We start from the raw sequence: 17,278 nt of genomic DNA on the forward strand, positions 1-17,278 counted from the left end.
CTTTGTAGCATCCAATGGACAGGAAGCATTCAAACACATTTTGTGCCAAGTTAGATAGATCTGCAGCTGTTTCCTGCCCTGTTCCTGGTAAAAGTCCTGCACACATCCCAGTGGAGGTAGGCTGGCCCAGATAATTTTTTCAGCAGTCCTGACAGTCCACTTTAGTCTATTCCTGTGTGGCATTCAACCCAAAGATTGAGCAGAAAATGGCCACAGTGCAAAAGCTGTGTCAGCATGTCACCAGGCTGCACTTCCTACCAGGAAGTGCATCCTGTCCTGTGCCATTTGGATTATGTCAGAAACTTTGAAGTCAATATGTTGCAGGATATAATAGAGCTGCAGGAGGACGACATCATCAACTCACTAACTGCCCAGCAGGACAGGGAGAGCACGTGGCTGTACAGAGAACCTAGTCAGAGCATTTGGGGGTGTGAATACTGGCAAATTAAATCTATACGAGAAAACATTGCAGTCATTGATCAGTTGATGATTTTGAGTGTGGATCTGAGATTTGTCAGTCTGGTTGAGGTTTCTTTCCCCACTTCCATAGGCCTCCTCCTTGACTTCCTATATCGTTCTCCTCACTTCATTCATATTGGAATGTATGAATTGGGATATAATATTAATATGAGCCTGTTGCCCTTTTGTAAAACTATAAATTACAGTCTGACAACACAGTGGAAAATTAAAGAATAATTTATTTTATATTAAAATCAAAAGCTTTACCAAGGCATAATCAAGAAAACAAAACAGCTTCACATTTTTAACAAATTCAAGGATGTAAAAATACATTTTGTCATTTTAATTCTTCATGTGATTCACCAGAAAAAAAAAATTACAGCCAATAGAGAAAAAACCCTGAAGAAGTTAAAGTTTTCCTAAATGCTCCCTTTTACAGCACAAAATGCTAAAAAGCAATATTCAACATGTGCAACACACAGATCACAACACACAGATCAGGGCTGCTGATCAGCTGGTCAATAATCATACATTTACAGTTTACCCACAATTCCAATCCATTATAAAAACCAAAAAAACATTTAAAACAGATCACAACAGCAGTTGAACAGATGCCCACCTAACATTAATTCAGCAGTTATTGAGCTAATAACCATTTTGGTCTTCTTATTGCCATAGCAGCCTCACCCGTCTCGTTTAGGAACGAGTTGCATTTCAGTGTTTCATAAGACAGCATACAAATTATGTCAGTTTGATATGTAACTCTAAAAGGCTCACCTATTTGCCTTTTAAACAACCTCCACTTTAAAAATAAAAACCTTTAAAATGTATTTAACATTTCCCTGATTCCTAGCACTGCTTTTCCTCATCCTTCAACAGCTTTAATGCTGTGTTTTTATTTAATGACTCTTTTTCCTTGTCTGTGTCTTCCTGTTCAGGTTTTGTTCATTTTATTTTCATTATCTGATGTGCCTCCATCGGCACATCGGTATACGTAGTATACATACACTTACAGGAAATTATGCACATTTCACCATGACTATCTCTTTACTTTCAAAAATATCGGCTGGGTTCTTCGTTGAAAAAGAAAAACAAGAGTGGTTTAACACAATCCCTGCATCACACAAGCGGTCCTCCAACTACAACAGGAAGTACATAAATTGAGACAGCATTGATTTCAATGTTATTTTCTTTTTAGTCAATCTCTACACGGAAGGCGCTGATTTCCATTGGTCGGAGCACACTAATGTGTGGCAAATTTTGTTGCCAGGAGGATTCAGGCTCATCGTCATCACGCAGCAACGTGAAACCCGACCGCTGGATTGAACGGAAGAGTAGAGGAGAGAAAAGATCCAGAAGATCAAAATCCACCTGAAGACAAAAATAAAGCAAAAACGTTAGCGTGTGTGCGTGTGCGTGCATGTATGTGTTATTGTTCACCTCTTCTTTCTTGCTCCATGTACATGTCAGCGGCAGGTCAGGAGGAGAACTGGTGTCAAAGCCCTTCCTGTGGAGCAGGAGTGCCGCTTCTTGTGATGGATATCCTGCTTTCTGTTTACATTTAAAAAAAAAAAAATCAACTTTATAAATGAGCATTAGCAGAAAGCCCAGTATAGTTTTCCAGAGATATTGGGCTTTCTGCTATTTTCTGATGGCCATACTGATTGAATGGAAAACACTGCATTTGTAAATTTGGCAGACTGTTCCTCTGTAAGGCAGTGCAAATAGAGCCAGTAGAGAAAAAGGGGCTCAAAAGAACAAAAAAATACTGTTGTTTAAACAGCTCCGATATAATAGCTTAGGGTAAGCAGAGCATTAGCTGTATGTTAGCGTTACAAAGTATTAGCTGCATTTTATCTGAATGCTAGTTGTCTGTTAGATGAAGAATTTGTGACAGGTGTTCTAACAGGACATTCTAGTGTTTACCTGGGTGTCCTCTAGTGTCCTCAGGTTCAGCAGGTGAATGTCACAAGGCAGCGATGACTCCAGTGGCAAAAAGGGGTGGAGTTCTGGCAGGCTGCTGCCACTGGCCGTGACCATTGTGATTGGTGGGTGGCAGAGGTTGAGTGAAGTCAGGTGGGCGAGTAGTGACAGGTGTTCAACTGAGGATCCGTCCGCTTTCTGTGAGAAGAAAAAAAAGAGAAAATGTAAAGTAAAAAAAGAAAAACATTCAAAGCTCATGAAAAGAAGAAGAAAAAAAATCAGTATTGACTGTTGGAGGCATTTCTATATTGACGTCTGAAGATTGAGCAGCTGTTCATTTTTGAACCTTTGAGTAAATATTAACCCACCTATAAACCCACCAACATCTTTAAGTATCAATCAGTGTCGCCCAGCCCCCTCACCTGAGCCTCGCCCTTCCTGTCCTCCAACAGGAGATGGAAGAAACTCGCTGTCAATTTGTTGTCAGTGACACCCTGACCGAGACCACGGTTATCATCTTGATTCAGTCGTCTATCTAACATCACCTCCAGCTCACCTGCCCAGGTTAAAAGGCAAATGATATGAAATGAGTAGATAGCAGAACTTCAGACAGTGTGAAATTATCTGAAATAAAATACAGCAGGATGATGAAGTCACTGTGGTATCCAGGGAAACTCACCTGATCTAAGTGATGCGACTGCCTGACTCTGAGCAGACAGTAGAGACAAACGTGACCCAGAATCCTGCAGGAACGATGCCGACGTCATCGGGAAGAAGTTGGCCTGCAGAGGAAGCTTCGACAGAGTCTGACGCTGCTGCATCTGTAGGCGTAATCAATCAACTATCAATCAGTTTAAACTATCAATGCCATACTGGCTTTTTTAAATCAGGGTTTGAGTTCGTTATTAGCATGATGAACAAAACCTATGTGAACCTGGAAACCGTTGAGGTCAGAGTAAAAACTGCTGCCGCTGGCTATATTACTGATGAGGCGCATGGCGAGCTCACGGTTGACCTCAGACCTGATGTCCACCATGTTAGAAATCTCCAGATATCTCCCAGCATGCCCTGAGGCATAAACAGAACACTTTTAACATGAGTTATATTGATATGCATCATGTTGTGCTAACCAGACGACCAGGGCAGTAACGCGTTAGACAGACTAACGACAGACTAACGACAGACTAATAACTAAAATTATACAATTTCTTCCGGGATTAATAAAGTATCTATCGATCTATCTAGACTGAACCCAGGGCAACAGTTAACCATCATTACCGTCCAGGTGATACAATCGGACTCGATGCGTGAAATGCTTGAAACAGGATGTGATGTCAGAGAAGACTGGACCTCTGGAGACCCGAACAAGGGGGGGCTCTGAAGATGAGTAGAGCTGTGGGCAAGAAACAAGCACTGTGTCAGATGACAGAAAAATAAAGCAGGAGGGAGAGAGAGATAGAGAGAGAGAGACAGAACAAACAGGGTTTGTGTTCTGGCCCCACCTGGGCCCCCTCCTCCCCTGGTAGGAACAGGTAGGCTCCACTCTTATCCTGTTTGGTTGTGGTTCCATACCACAGAAACTGGATCTGGATTTCATGGACCTCTCCGGAGTGGAGACGGAGCTTCTGTAAGGCAAAATTTCACAAATGAAACCTTTAAAAAGTATTTAATCCAGGAAATACCTTATTATTTGTAATAATTTATATTATGACATTCCCTGATTTTAAAATATTTTTATTGTATATCATAGCAAACCAATTTGATTATTTTAAATACTTAGGGAAAAGTTATATATTTTTTAATTAGATTTTTTAAATACATTAACATTTTATGCTCTGAAACTTCTTTTTTCAGTTTCACATGTAGCCATTTATAGAAATATGCTGTTAAATCATATTCTCATTTATTTTTTCTCATTCTATTAACATTTTTTTAAATTTATAATCTTTTACTGTATAGAAATATTTAGCAGTTGAACATTATATTTTTCACATATTCTTATATATTTTCTGCTTTGGAAATTCCGACCTGTAGCAGGCCTGTTTCTGGGGAGCTCCATATCTGGATGTGCTTGTTGCTAAGAGACAGCGGGTCATACACTTTGGATCCATCTGGGTAGGACACCTGGAAGTGCTTCGAGAGGCTGTTCGGCGGGTTGCCATGATGGTAGAAAGTGTATTGAGCACGGTGAGTGGAGCCACTGGAGGCCTTGGTCACATAATAGATGACCAATGACAGAGGGGGAAGCTCAGCCACAAAGTCCAGCTGGAGGAGAAAAAGTTTAAAAAAGACACTTTGACACTGATACATCTGTGACTACTGTTCAGCTATTATTGTGTAACAAAAAGGACCAAATTAAATGAAATGTTATCTGTACTGTACAAGAAAATAATTTTACGCATAAATGTTTTTATTGAAAGCCTTCCTTCACCTGGAATGCATCGGAGGATTCCTGCCCTGGCTCCGTCCACACTGCAGAGATCTGTGCAGCCACTGGCTGACCCGTTTCTTTGTGGACAACCTGAGCATCTGGAGAATCAATGATGATACTGATGACTGAAGTACGAGATTGCTCTGTTGGGTTGAAGATGATCAATGACCTGACAGACAAGCAACAAATGATCAACGTCAAATTCACATCAAATAAAAAGTTAGAATTAGATATGATAATACCAATGGTGACAGTAGGAACATTTTCTACAAAGACTGTACTTGTAAACAACCCAATAATCTAGAAAATCATTAAAGCTACATTTTCTATGAAGTACTATATTTAACTTCTAAAATTAGCATCATGCTATTCTAGCCTCATACTAACCTAGCCTCATGCTAGACCCATGATGATTTATAATGATAATATGAGCTACCGGCTAGTCAAGGACCGAAAGAGAGACTAGTTAGAGAGTGTTAGAGACTATTTATAAGAAATGAGAAAGGACTCTCAGACTGATACATGAAGAGCTGCTGCAGCTCCAAGTCCTGATTAGCAGGGCGCTTTATTTCTATTCACGAAAATATTCTGACTTTGTTTCTTTTCTGTAAGTCCCACCTCCTCACCTGGGCTCATTACTCAGCTTGAGTGGCTTCTTCTGAGGCAGAGAGTCCTGCGTCAAGATCACGTCATCCTAAAAACAGATTACAGGTTGCTTTATTTAAGTATATCTGAGTCATTGTGATCCGAATTAGCTACACATTTCAGGATCAGTCAAAAATGTTCATATGAAATCTAAATAATTTCATCAGTAATGTGTCATTATTGTTGTTGTTAAGTAGTAACAAATAAATTATATTAACGTATAATGATTATAGCAAAGAGATGACAGATATTGGATAATATATGAACTGTAATTTTAATATTGCAACTGTATACAATTACTAAGACAGACATCACCATTTGCAGGAAAGGCTTTGATTCATAATGGTGGTATTGGTTCTTATCCAACAGAAGCAGCCAGTGGGCAGAACTCTGGAGTACCTGGCGCAGGTTCAGGATCGAATGAAACAATCTGCAAAATAATTTGCAAAGTTGAATTTCAAATATTTGCATTTCTTCAATTTTCAAGTAAAATTTGTCTATAATGTGGAGTTTCACTGATTTTTTTTACATGGATAATCAAAGCTTTGTTTCAAATTTAAATCTAAAAACTTAGGTGTTAAAAATAAACAAACAGAAACTACACTGTCAAAAACCTCAGTGGTACGTGCATCAAATGGGAGTGATGGGAAATTGTTGTTAGACACTAATGCTACATGGGTTGTTATAATAGGATACTAATGCTAGCTGTTCACACAAACCGAGGCTGTACCTGCTACTGTCGCCAGTGATGATGTCATCCTTTGAAAGAAAGCATGAGGGGATAAATGAGACAAAAACAGGCTAATGCTAGACACTGAGATTCCAGGTGCTGTGATACCAACAATGATCTGGTAAATACAAAGATGTAACAACATCCTAAAACTCAAAATAATGCAAAAAATAAAAATGTAAGTTCTTCTTAGCACGCCAAAATAGCATTCTATTTAAATTAAATATATTTCATTTTCAATAAATGAAAAAGAATTACTCAAATTATTCTCGTGCTCGTTTTTCCATGTTAAACATATAAATCAGCTGAAATATTGTATGAAGAACATTTTTTTGCACCCTTCACTGAAACTAAAATGCAAGCATCAAGATTCTGCCTGCTAGCACCAGTTTCAATTCAAACCACATGCTTCTATGCGTACCTTAGGTTTATTTTTTTCATCTTACAATAACCAAACTGTTATCGGGACAGTATGCTAACAGTAATTAGTCACCTGGTTCCATAGTCAACCACCACAGGGTCACGGGCAGTGCCAGTGATGCCATCATGGTGCTGGAACAGAGCAAGATTCTGCCTGCTCTCCACCAGATGCTGAAAGTGCTCATGCAACGGGAATTCAGAGGCCACAATTTCATCACTGAGGAGATGCTGCAATTTTGCCAACGTCAAGCTGAAGAGGATTTCTGTTGCTCTGTTGGAGACAGAAAACAAAAAAGACATACAGCATTTTCAAAAACTGTTCCTAATTACAAAAAACTGGCAAATTAAAGGTAAATAAAGAAATCACATTGGTCCAAACAAAAGAGATAGTCCTCAGCATAAGAACATTTGACTTACGAAAATACAAACAAACGAGCATCGCTATATCCGACTACTGTAATGTAGTTCCCCTTTCTGCCACAACCTCCACCGAGCAGCAATGCTGCGTTCGCGCATTTCCAGGACTCGTCACCCAATTTCATTGTTTTTTGTTGTCTGGAGGTTTTGATTCTGCATTGTGTAGTTTGTTTTTTAGAAATCAGGACACCTGATTTTGTTAGGGAGATTTTATTTCATCCTGTGCGCATCTTCTCCAGGTTTACTCAGTGGACAGCTTCTTCTTCATCACTCACAGTAAAAGCGATGCATTTTTTCCCTTCAAAATAAAAGTAATGCTTCCTGTACTCAAAACTTCAAAAAAAACAGTGACCTTCATGATACAGCGTCATAACACATCACAGCAACGTCAAAGGCTAGTGATTATAGTGGACATGGTGACGATCTCTCGAATGACAACTCTGCCTCTGACCAACAATACTTAACCCTCCTCCTCCTTTGCTCTAAAGATAAGCTACATGCTACAGTACCATACAGTGGACGGACAGACAGACAGACAATGTACCTGAGCGTGGCCTCCAGCACTCTGTCAAGTCGTTTATAAAACGGTCTAGAGGTGAAGTATCCACTCCAGTAGTGGTCATCGCGGTCTGCATATGTGAAGAAGTCCCCACGAAGGGTTGGTAGGGTCGTTCCTTCTGCTTTCACGAATTGATGAAGAGTTTTAAAGTAATCGGAGAGTGTCCCAAAATGAGCCTGAAAATGAAGAGGAGATGACCACTTTGTTGAAAAGCCCCCCCACCACCCACCCCGCCCTTTGACGTATCAGCTATTCACCTTGATCTTGAGCTCTGGGTGCTGGTCAAAGTAGTCAAAAAGTTTCTGGTAATTAGTGAATTGAGCATCCCACTCGCGTGACTCTGTGAATCTGAAGTCGTCTCCAAGTGGAATGAGGAGAACATTAGAGCGAAAGAGTAGAGACTTCTGACGGTACTGATCCAACAGGATTAGAGCTCTAAGAGAACACAAACAATAATTCTCAAATGATGATGATCATTTGTTAAATGACCCAGTTAAACCTGGTGATGATCATAGTGACACCTGATTAGGATCAATAAAATTGTATCTACGAATAATCATTAGTCACACCTGATTATGATCATGAAAGACATACCGAAGAACGATCATAATAGTCATATCGAAAGATGATCAATGCAGTCACATCTGTAAACAATCAAACAATAGAAAAAAGATTGGTCCCCCATCCTCTCACCTCTCTGCAACATTCTGCTCTGTGATTGGCTGTGGTGGGATCTTCCATGGACAGGTGACCCGCCCTCCCGGCAGGCGGTGAAAATCAAACTGACAGCAGACTGCTGGGTTTGGACCGCACGTGTGTGGGACGTCATAGCTGTAGAATGGCATCATGTGACAGGTGATGTCACAGCGTGGGGAGGAGTCTGCACAGGCAGTGGGCGAAGTGAGAGAAAAGCAAGTAATTTTAAGCACAACACAAATAAACATAAATCAAATTATCTTTTTGTGTTTTCATTCATCTGTGCTTTTGTTAGATTTTGATGTATTTTTTAAAATAGTTACTTTGGATGACAAAAACTGAAATACTTATGTCTGATCTTAACACAAAATTTAAAAAAAAATTTTTTTTTTTTTTAAATATCCATTGTAAATGTGAGGTCAGTAAAAAACTCAATAAAATTGGGAGAGTAGTAACAATAAACTAGAAAATTCTGCACAAATTACAAGAAAATGGCTCCAAAGTGAGAGAGACCAGACACTACACTGGCTGACCAGCAGTCCGTGCTCATCATACAATGAAGATGTTTGGCACACAGATGCCAAATGCATTGAGCACATGAAAACCTACAACAGACAAAAATGGGAAAACGTTCCACTTTCAAACTGATGGAAATTGATCTCCTCGGGTCTTAAATGCTTACAGAGTGTTGTTACAAGAGATGATTGACAAAGTGCATTTTTGAAATGTCCTGCTGGCATCAAATTTTAAAAAAAGATGTCATCTTTAATAACGAATACATATTTGTGTCAACATTTGCCTTTGCACTACAGTAGTCCCTCGTGTATTCGCGCTTCAACATGTACAGCTTTACTACATCGCGGATTTTTGATAGTCACATGATACCATACCCACATGCTATTGGGTGACTGCATCTGTGTGTGCGCTGCGTTCTGACTCACGGTTCCTTTGGCGACTTTTCGTTTATAAGAAAGTGTTTTAAGCAGTCATTAAGAGTGTGAAAAAAGGTAATACATATAGAGGATGGTTTAATATCAGTATGTGGAGAGTTCATAAATTACCGTAATAAAATTAATAGTTTGGCACTATATCGCAGAATTTCAGCATTTCAACAATTCTCGTAGCACTGCCTCAATACAGAATTACAATTGTTGTAGAAATGGAGTTCTAATATCGATTCTTTTTTTTATTTTTTATTTGTAAGTAAAATTCAAGGATTCAAATATAACAATTGCTGTTTAAATTGTGTTGATCACCAAAACCAACCCCAGCTCTGTCGCCATATAAACTCAAGTATCTGTTGCCGAGCAAAATGCTTCTTGACAGCATAGTGAACGCGCTGGATGACCATGTCCTGAAGGCCTGCCCCCTTCAGTAAGTAGGTCATCGAGGGGGAGTGACCAAATGGATCAATTGCCCAACCGCTGCGGAGTTTCACACCTGGAAAACAGATGTAATTAAAAGAGATGAGCTCTTAATGCTGTCACACATAGAAGACTGAGGTGTGGCAGTGTTGATATGAACCAAGGTGTCGCTGTATCCACTGGTGTCCCTCAATCAGTTGGTCCAAAAGTGCAAAGTAGTGAGAGTTGGCCTCGTCAGCCATCACCCAGCCTCCCGTCACTAACTCCAACTGGCCCACCTTTAGCAGCCTGAAAAGTGATTAAGCAACAACAACACAAAAGTACAAATAGACTTCAAATTAGATTATTGCTGCCCATTACTTACATACATACATACATACATACATACATACATACATACATACATACATACATACATACATACATACATACATACAGACAGACAGACAGAGAGACATACGAGGAAGATGACGGAAAAGATAAGGAAAGAGTAAAAGATTTTATAAACTATCTAGTTTCAAATCTTTCTAACACCAAATTATCTAATGATAAAACAAAAGTGTCACCGTTTGACCATGTCCCTCTTCTGTTCATCGATGTCATTCCACCACTTGGAGAAATAACTGATTTCTGCCCAGATCATTGTCCTCCTGACAAACACAACACATGAAGGTGCCCATCATTCATCGGTAACATCTGATGAATCAGTGAAACATGATGCATGACTGATACCTGCTGTCTTCAGTCAGTTTGATAAGCATGTTGTCGAGGATATGTCGAGTCTGATCCTGATAATAACCGTCAAACGTCTTCAACCAGCCTGGCACAAACATGAATTAACGATTCTGTTCACAGAGACTGAATGATCAAATGATTATTCTACATTATCTCACCTGGGTCGTTGTGGGAATGAGGGACAAGGAAGACTTCCAGAGGCTGCTCGTCCCACTCGTTACCTTGGTAACGGATCTCAAATCCTTGTTTCCAGAAGCCACCATCAGGGTTATCAAATGGGAGGAGGTTATAAACATCCAGGAGCTACAAACAGAAAATATTTTTAAAAAATACTCACTAACACCCATATTCTATGTACATAATATACTATATACATAATACTAATATCAGTAAAAGGTAAAATATTTTTTAAAAATTACCATAGTTCAAGTTCTAAAAACATTAATGTAATGAAATTATTTTATAAATCAGAAAAGCAGCACTGAACTTTACAAACTTATTTATTTATGATTTTACATTTGCAGAAAATTTTATGTTTGCAAAAAAGGGTTGTTTTTTTCAATTAAAACAACAAAACAATTTATTTTTGTCACCAAAAATCTAATTTTACTACACTAACTGCACATTTCACTCTGTTACAAAACTATACATTTATAATATATTTAATATCTAATATTTACTGAAATCATTAACAGTCTACTACTATTTTATAATGTTAACACATCGTAAAAAAACTGCAGTGAATGATTTTTAATATGATTACTTAAAAAAAAATACCCGGGTGCGCTATCATATATCTTAATAGAAAATACAAAACAAAAACCCTAAAAGGAACTTCTACACAGTACTGAAATGCCAAAAAACTGCAGCCTAGTAGCCATTAGCAAGCGAAGCTAACCTGTACTCCATTGATGGCCTTCATTGTTTCCGCCAACTGGTTGCCAGGCAGCTTTTCAGGTACTGGTAGTCTATTTTTGGAGGAGGAGCTCAAGTCAGCCCCTTCTCCTCCTCGCCCTACCTTCATTGATGCAATACGCTGCAGCAGAGAGTCACGTAGCGTAGCAACCAGTTGACCGTTGTTACTGATGAGATGCTCCAACTTGTCAATCTTTTGTTGGAGGAGTGACAAATCCTGCAAGCAAAGATTTTGATTGGGTGGAAAACAATATTAAACTCAAACATGTTTTTAATTTACAAATATTCATCATGATGAACAACACCATGAACAACACCAGCCATCCCCTGCACACCACCTTCTCCCAGCAGAGGAGCACCTTCAGCGACAGACTGCTGTCACACAGCACCTCCACAGAGAGGCTGAGGTCCTCCTTCGTGCCCCGTGCCATCAGGGGGTACAATGACTCTCTCAGGAGGAGCGGGGGGGAGGTGGCGAGGTCAGCACGCGGTTAAATGGATTTGGATTTAATTTTATACTGTTTATATTTTAATTTTTTAGTATATGTCGTGTTAATGCTATATGTGTCTGTTAGTGTAGTGTATGTCTTGTGGTATGTCCTGTTTTGTTTTTGTTTTTTCCTAGTGTTTGGCTGAGCAGTGGATATGTGCAATTTCCTCCGGGATTATTAAAGTATCTATCTATCTATCTATCTATCTATCTATCTATCTATCTATCTATCTATCTGATGCTTTTTTATTTTTTTATTTTATGTGGCTGGTGGTATTTTAAGATCAGAGACTGGAAACATTCGGTCAACCAGTGAGTGACTCACGTCATCCACAAATCCATCAGGCGTCTTCTGACGGATCTGAGATTCCCTCTTCTGCGTCAGCTCCAGCATGTGGTAAAGTAACACCAACGCCATGAAGAAGATTCCACCAACCAGAAAAGCCAATATTTTACTTCTTTTCATCACTGAAAAAAAATTATAGATTACATTTCACAGAGAACCAAATTTAAAGGTGGTAAAGGTGACACTCAAATCCTCCATGTCAGCTCGGCAGTAAGACATACTGCAGGAAAGAGTATGTGGTGAAGACTGTTCCAGATGCCCAGTGTATTGCTCATTTGTCATTTCTGCTTTGCTATGAAGTGTTCTTTAATTTTTTTGTTTGGAGACATGTGCAGTAAAATATAGAGGAGTAAAAGGAAACAAGCTGAATGGACGCATGTGTATGTGGTGAACAGGAGTCAAATCTACCAACATTTGTTTCAGTATAGCTGTTTAGCCTTACATCTTAGCTATTTGAGACGTGTGACATCAGTGGTGATAGCATTGTTTCTGATTCAGATCAACCAAACATTCCCACAGTTGTAAAGTCCAAAAGTCAAAAAACATTGAAAAAAAGGAGATTTTAAAAAAATATTCAGGTAATTCAGATGCTAATTTAATATCAAAACGTTATGCCTCTCTCCAGAAGTTTAACTTTTAAAACATTAACTGCTGTCACAAAAAAAATTAAAACACATTTCCTGAGCCATCCACAACGCTTAGCCATTCAATAAAATGTAACAATAGAAACAAGCTTTAATTAAGTCCACCCATATCTGCATGCAAACAATATGACTATATTAAATTACACTTTAATGATCAGAAGCAGCGATCAGGAGCGGTTTAACACCTTTGCGCACAATGGATTTCAACTGCCAATTGTCTTTCCTCATTTCCAACTCATACTGTAGGTGTGGTGGGAGAGCCTGTCCTTCTACGTGTGAAACGCGTTGCAACTGACTTGTTTGTACACTAGGAGGTGCTATTCAGTCGTACCCCGAACTCACCGTGAACTCTGAACCGTTCCAGTCAAATGAGTTCATAATCTGCACAGAAAGTTCTGTCACTGAATAAACACGACGACAAGCATCTACGACTAATTACAACGATGGTTTTGAACTTTGTTTTCTGACATTAAAGACGTATAACATGCAGCCTTTTGATAGAAGTCACTGTAACTCATGCACCGCTCAGGAATACGGAAATAAATTTCATTATATTATTGAAACAAAATTAATTACTCATTACTCACTGAACTTCCGTGTTGGACAAACTGTAGCAGGTCTCGTAAATTCAACAGTCCACTGACGCAGCTGTCTGACTTCAACAACCAACGAAAACAAACTTCAAAACAAAAAGATTTAATGGACAAGAAATTAAGTTAAAAAAATGAAGTTTAACGCTCCGCTGCATGACTATGAACTCCTGCTGCGGCTGCTCGCAGCCATTTGTTTTTCTTCCGGTTTCCTTCTGCTGACTCGCACTACCATACGTCACTTCCGGTTAAAGATCGTCTCTGTATAAAACGTAATGGTAAGTTCGACAGCTGTTGACATTCAGTTTGAGCAAGAACTGGTTAATAAATCATAAATGTTATAAATAAGTCATAAATAAATACAAAAAGCTCTGAAAAAAAAAAAACTAATTCAGGGCTTCAGAGGTTGCGCTTCAGAAACATACAGTAGATGGGAGTTTCAACTCATTTCGCCAGCGATTAATACAAACTTTGGTTTGTGCATTAAAAATATCAGTAACAATAATAGAGTAGTCAACATAAAGTGCGAGTATTGATCTTCAATCCACATTCCAAAGTGTATTTTTTCCACTATCTGAATTGGGAAGTTAGTCTAGCTCTGCATGGCCAAAAAAGGCTACAATGAGTCACAAAGAAAATACAGAAAATCTAGTTGTTTTAGCAATCAATCATCCTTTTCCTTCATTCACTGTTTCATGAACAGTTCATGTACAGGGGCTGGGGGGGGGGAAGCGGAACTACAACCTCGTGACAAAGTCACGTGATCCGTCGCACGACGTTTCGTCAGCTGACTGTCAGAGGTATCAGACGACCTTCATTTCAACGAATTTCTCTGGGTTTGTTCTGTTGTCAGTCCATAATGGCGAGCCAGTCTCAGGGCATTCAACAGCTGCTGCAGGCCGAGAAACGAGCCGCGGAGAAGGTCGCCGAAGCCCGCAAACGTGAGTACGACAGGCGCCCTGCTGCGGCCCACAAGTCTGTTAGCATGTTAGCTTGTTAGACTCTTAAAACGGTGAAAATCAGGTGAGATGAGAAATAAAGAACGGAGGAATAAAAGCAGTAGAAGATACCGAGAAAGAAACATTTCCTTTGACCAACTCAGAAGTATCAAGTTTAATTCAAAGGTGATAGAGCTGTGCCCATTGATAACTGTGGTCTTTGTGAAATATATAATATTCATGAAGAAAAAGTGTAACGTCTGTCAGAATTCGATCTTCCGAAGAATTGTCAAATATAAATTGGTTCCCTGATATCGAGGTAGCAGCTGGCTGCCGGTCAGACGAATTCATCCTAACATATGTCAGTTCCAGAGGACAGAGGGGTTGTCATGAATATTTCCCTCCTTGGTTCTGTCTGAATCCGTGTTCACGACCTAAACAAATACTTTTTAAATAACTATACAAGAATAAAGCCATTCGAATCAAAATGTCTTTTTTTCTGGAAGCCATGTTTTGATAGTATACTATTATGATATATTTTTTTAAATCAGTTGGATCAAACAGAAAAAAATATTTCAAATAGTATGTATAATTTTCATTCGCACTTCCTGACTACATCTATTTATTTTTATTTTATTTATTGAACCTTTATTTAAACAATGAATGAGAACCAGTTCTCATTTACAATAGTTGCCTGGCCAATTTGGTTTTAAATTTCATTGTCCTTAATGGAACATTGTCCAACTATTATCAGCACCTGGTGGAATCTTGTGGAACCATACTGTAAGAGTTACACAGAAAAAAAATTCCCATGATACGTGTCATATAAATGGCGAAGTGTATACCACAGTGATGAAAAACTATTGGTCCCTCCATGTTGCTTCTCCTTTTCTGTATTTCTCAGATTAAAGTGTGCCAACACTAAATTTAACATACAAAGACATTCTGAGCAAAGATAAAAAACCATTTTAAATTATATATTAAAAAGTAAAAAAATCTTCATGTGAGTATGGATTGATTGATTGAATGAATGGTTGATTGGAATTTCACAGTAAGATATATGAATATCAGTACCATGGAGGAGGAATATAATTACATCTGTAGTGCATAAAGTGAATATTAATATCTTGTTTTTAGGAGAGTGTAGTGATTTGAGATGTAAACAGTCCAGCAAGACGTAATATGTGATGCTGATGTTAAACCATGTCCTAGTGACAATATCTAAACAGAAGAAAAGAAATGCTGTTGATCTATAAGTCTTAGAAGGGTTATAGAAATGCAAGACTTTCAAGAAGTGACTTCCTAATGGTGATGTGACTCAGCCACTGAGTATTATGAGATGTGTTAGTTGCACCTTGTGATTAAGTGTCATGTAGACTAAATTATAGGTTAGGGTTAGAGAGGATTTGCCTCTTTCTGTTCCTCTCCCATCTCTCTGACGTGCTGTGGCTCTCTCTAATCCTCTCCAGGTAAGAACAGGCGTTTGAAGCAGGCGAAGGAAGAAGCTCAGGCTGAGATCGAGCAATATCGACTGCAGAGAGAGAAGGAGTTCAAGACCAAAGAGGCTGCTGTATGTTAATGAGCACAGTACAACTGACACACCTCCAATATAAATGATTGTTATTAATAATTCTGTAATGAAATGGTGCTTATACCTCATCTGTTTGTTAAATTCTGTGCTCATAGTTAAAGTTCATGTGTCCCCTCCCCAGGCCCTCGGCTCCCATGGAAATAGCGCGGTCGAGGTGGATCGCGACACAGCTGAGAGAATGGGTCGTATTCAGGCCAGTTACCGTGGAAACCGGGACAAGGTGCTAGGCGAGCTACTACAACGTGTCTGCGACATCCAGCCCGAATTTCATGCTAACTACCGTGTGTTTGGCTAAGGAAGTAGGGATGAAGGTCATAACTTGAGGGTTCAAAGCAGGGGAGGAGCAGGGTAAACAAGAGAATTTATTAACATTAGCTTCAGTTACAGCAACATAAGAAACCTTTCATGTTTACAGACGTTTAATGTATAAATTCATAACTTCTTGTTCTCCTGCTCAGTTCCAAGATGAGAATGATGATAAATGTTCTTACTGTGTTGTGTTTATGACGTATTTAATTACACATTTCCTGTTTTGTTTTAGTCTTTGCTGGATTGAACTTAAGTTTTCTGAGAAAAAAAATCAGTCAGCTGTTTGTACAGTCATGTCATGTGTCTGCTCTCTGACCTGATTGGCTGGAGGTAGTACAAAGTGAAATTTGTGAAACTCCATAGATTTTTTTTGTTCTTTGTGTGACCTTGTTGATGTTTGTGAAGTGATGCTGAAAAAAAACTATTAAATTGAATATTGATTGGACACTGGTCTGAGATGCTGCTTTATGTATGAAATTTAACGTAAGAAGGACTTGAAACTTTATCAGTTATATCAACTAATAGAGATATTCCACAACTTTGGGTTGTTAGGTGTGCCTGCAAGCTATACTAGCTCTACACATCTTTTTTAACTAATAAAGGTACAACAGCATTTCAAGATAAATGAACATTGTTTCAAAGAACTAATTGGAAGAAAAATCCATGAAGGTACATATAAAAAGAACAGAAGCATTATGTAACTTCAAAATAAAAATGAGTATTGGATTTCAATGAGTATTGAATTTCAAGTACTGAATTTCAAATTAAAAAAAAAAAATCTAGCTGTCAACCAGTAAATTTGCAAAGAAAATCCAATTTGGACATGATGAGCAAGACAAAGACACTGAAACTCCCTGAAATAAAAGAAATAGTTTTGCCTGAATACTTTCACAAACAGTTGGTGCCAAAGTCAAGTCCATGACCTATTTTCTCAAATGAAGTGAAAGAGCAGTTCGGTAATTTTTTTTTTAGTTTGTTGTCACAACATCGAGGCAAAGTTTAAAAAGTTAATCAAGGTATATTCTTTCCTAGTAATTAATAGTCTACATCTGAATTATCCTGTTAGTAGACATTAA

At 38.6% G+C, this 17,278-nt stretch overlaps 2 protein-coding genes across 2 annotated transcripts; one reads left to right on the top strand and one right to left on the bottom strand.

The window, feature by feature from the left end:
* Positions 1 to 680: 680 nt before the first annotated feature.
* On the bottom strand, positions 681 to 13,560 carry man2a1 (mannosidase, alpha, class 2A, member 1). Its single transcript, XM_068335346.1, has 24 exons — positions 13,362 to 13,560; positions 12,110 to 12,252; positions 11,278 to 11,511; positions 10,538 to 10,682; positions 10,377 to 10,464; positions 10,211 to 10,294; positions 9,805 to 9,932; positions 9,547 to 9,720; positions 8,278 to 8,464; positions 7,842 to 8,019; positions 7,570 to 7,760; positions 6,682 to 6,879; positions 5,774 to 5,888; positions 5,440 to 5,507; positions 4,814 to 4,982; positions 4,411 to 4,647; positions 3,885 to 4,007; positions 3,661 to 3,775; positions 3,317 to 3,450; positions 3,062 to 3,203; positions 2,805 to 2,938; positions 2,386 to 2,580; positions 1,900 to 2,010; positions 681 to 1,830 (listed from the first exon to the last, which is right to left on the bottom strand). Coding segments are annotated over exons 1-24 (3,471 nt in total). The 5' UTR covers positions 13,363 to 13,560; the 3' UTR covers positions 681 to 1,653.
* Positions 13,561 to 14,105: 545 nt separating this feature from the next.
* Positions 14,106 to 16,647, top strand: atp6v1g1 (ATPase H+ transporting V1 subunit G1). Its single transcript, XM_068334977.1, has 3 exons — positions 14,106 to 14,305; positions 15,772 to 15,872; positions 16,015 to 16,647. The coding sequence occupies exons 1-3, from the start codon at positions 14,224 to 14,226 to the stop codon at positions 16,186 to 16,188; spliced, it is 357 nt and encodes a 118-aa protein (XP_068191078.1). The 5' UTR covers positions 14,106 to 14,223; the 3' UTR covers positions 16,189 to 16,647.
* Positions 16,648 to 17,278: the final 631 nt, after the last annotated feature.

The sequence above is a fragment of the Antennarius striatus genome, chromosome 15 (assembly GCF_040054535.1).
Source record: "Antennarius striatus isolate MH-2024 chromosome 15, ASM4005453v1, whole genome shotgun sequence".
Taxonomy (NCBI): Eukaryota; Metazoa; Chordata; class Actinopteri; order Lophiiformes; family Antennariidae; genus Antennarius; species Antennarius striatus.

Bases quoted from the DNA above. Each gene is read 5' to 3' on its own strand.
- man2a1 (XM_068335346.1), bottom strand. The intron at 10,683-11,277 runs GTTAGCTTCGCT...TTCTGTTTGTAG, and splicing joins AGGCCATCAATGGAGTACAG to CTCCTGGATGTTTATAACCT. The intron at 3,451-3,660 runs GTAATGATGGTT...TTTATGCCTCAG, and splicing joins CCGATTGTATCACCTGGACG to GGCATGCTGGGAGATATCTG.
- atp6v1g1 (XM_068334977.1), top strand. From the start codon at position 14,224: ATGGCGAGCCAGTCTCAGGGCATTCAACAGCTGCTGCAGGCCGAGAAA. The intron at 14,306-15,771 runs GTGAGTACGACA...AATCCTCTCCAG, and splicing joins GGTCGCCGAAGCCCGCAAAC to GTAAGAACAGGCGTTTGAAG. The intron at 15,873-16,014 runs GTATGTTAATGA...TCCCCTCCCCAG, and splicing joins TCAAGACCAAAGAGGCTGCT to GCCCTCGGCTCCCATGGAAA.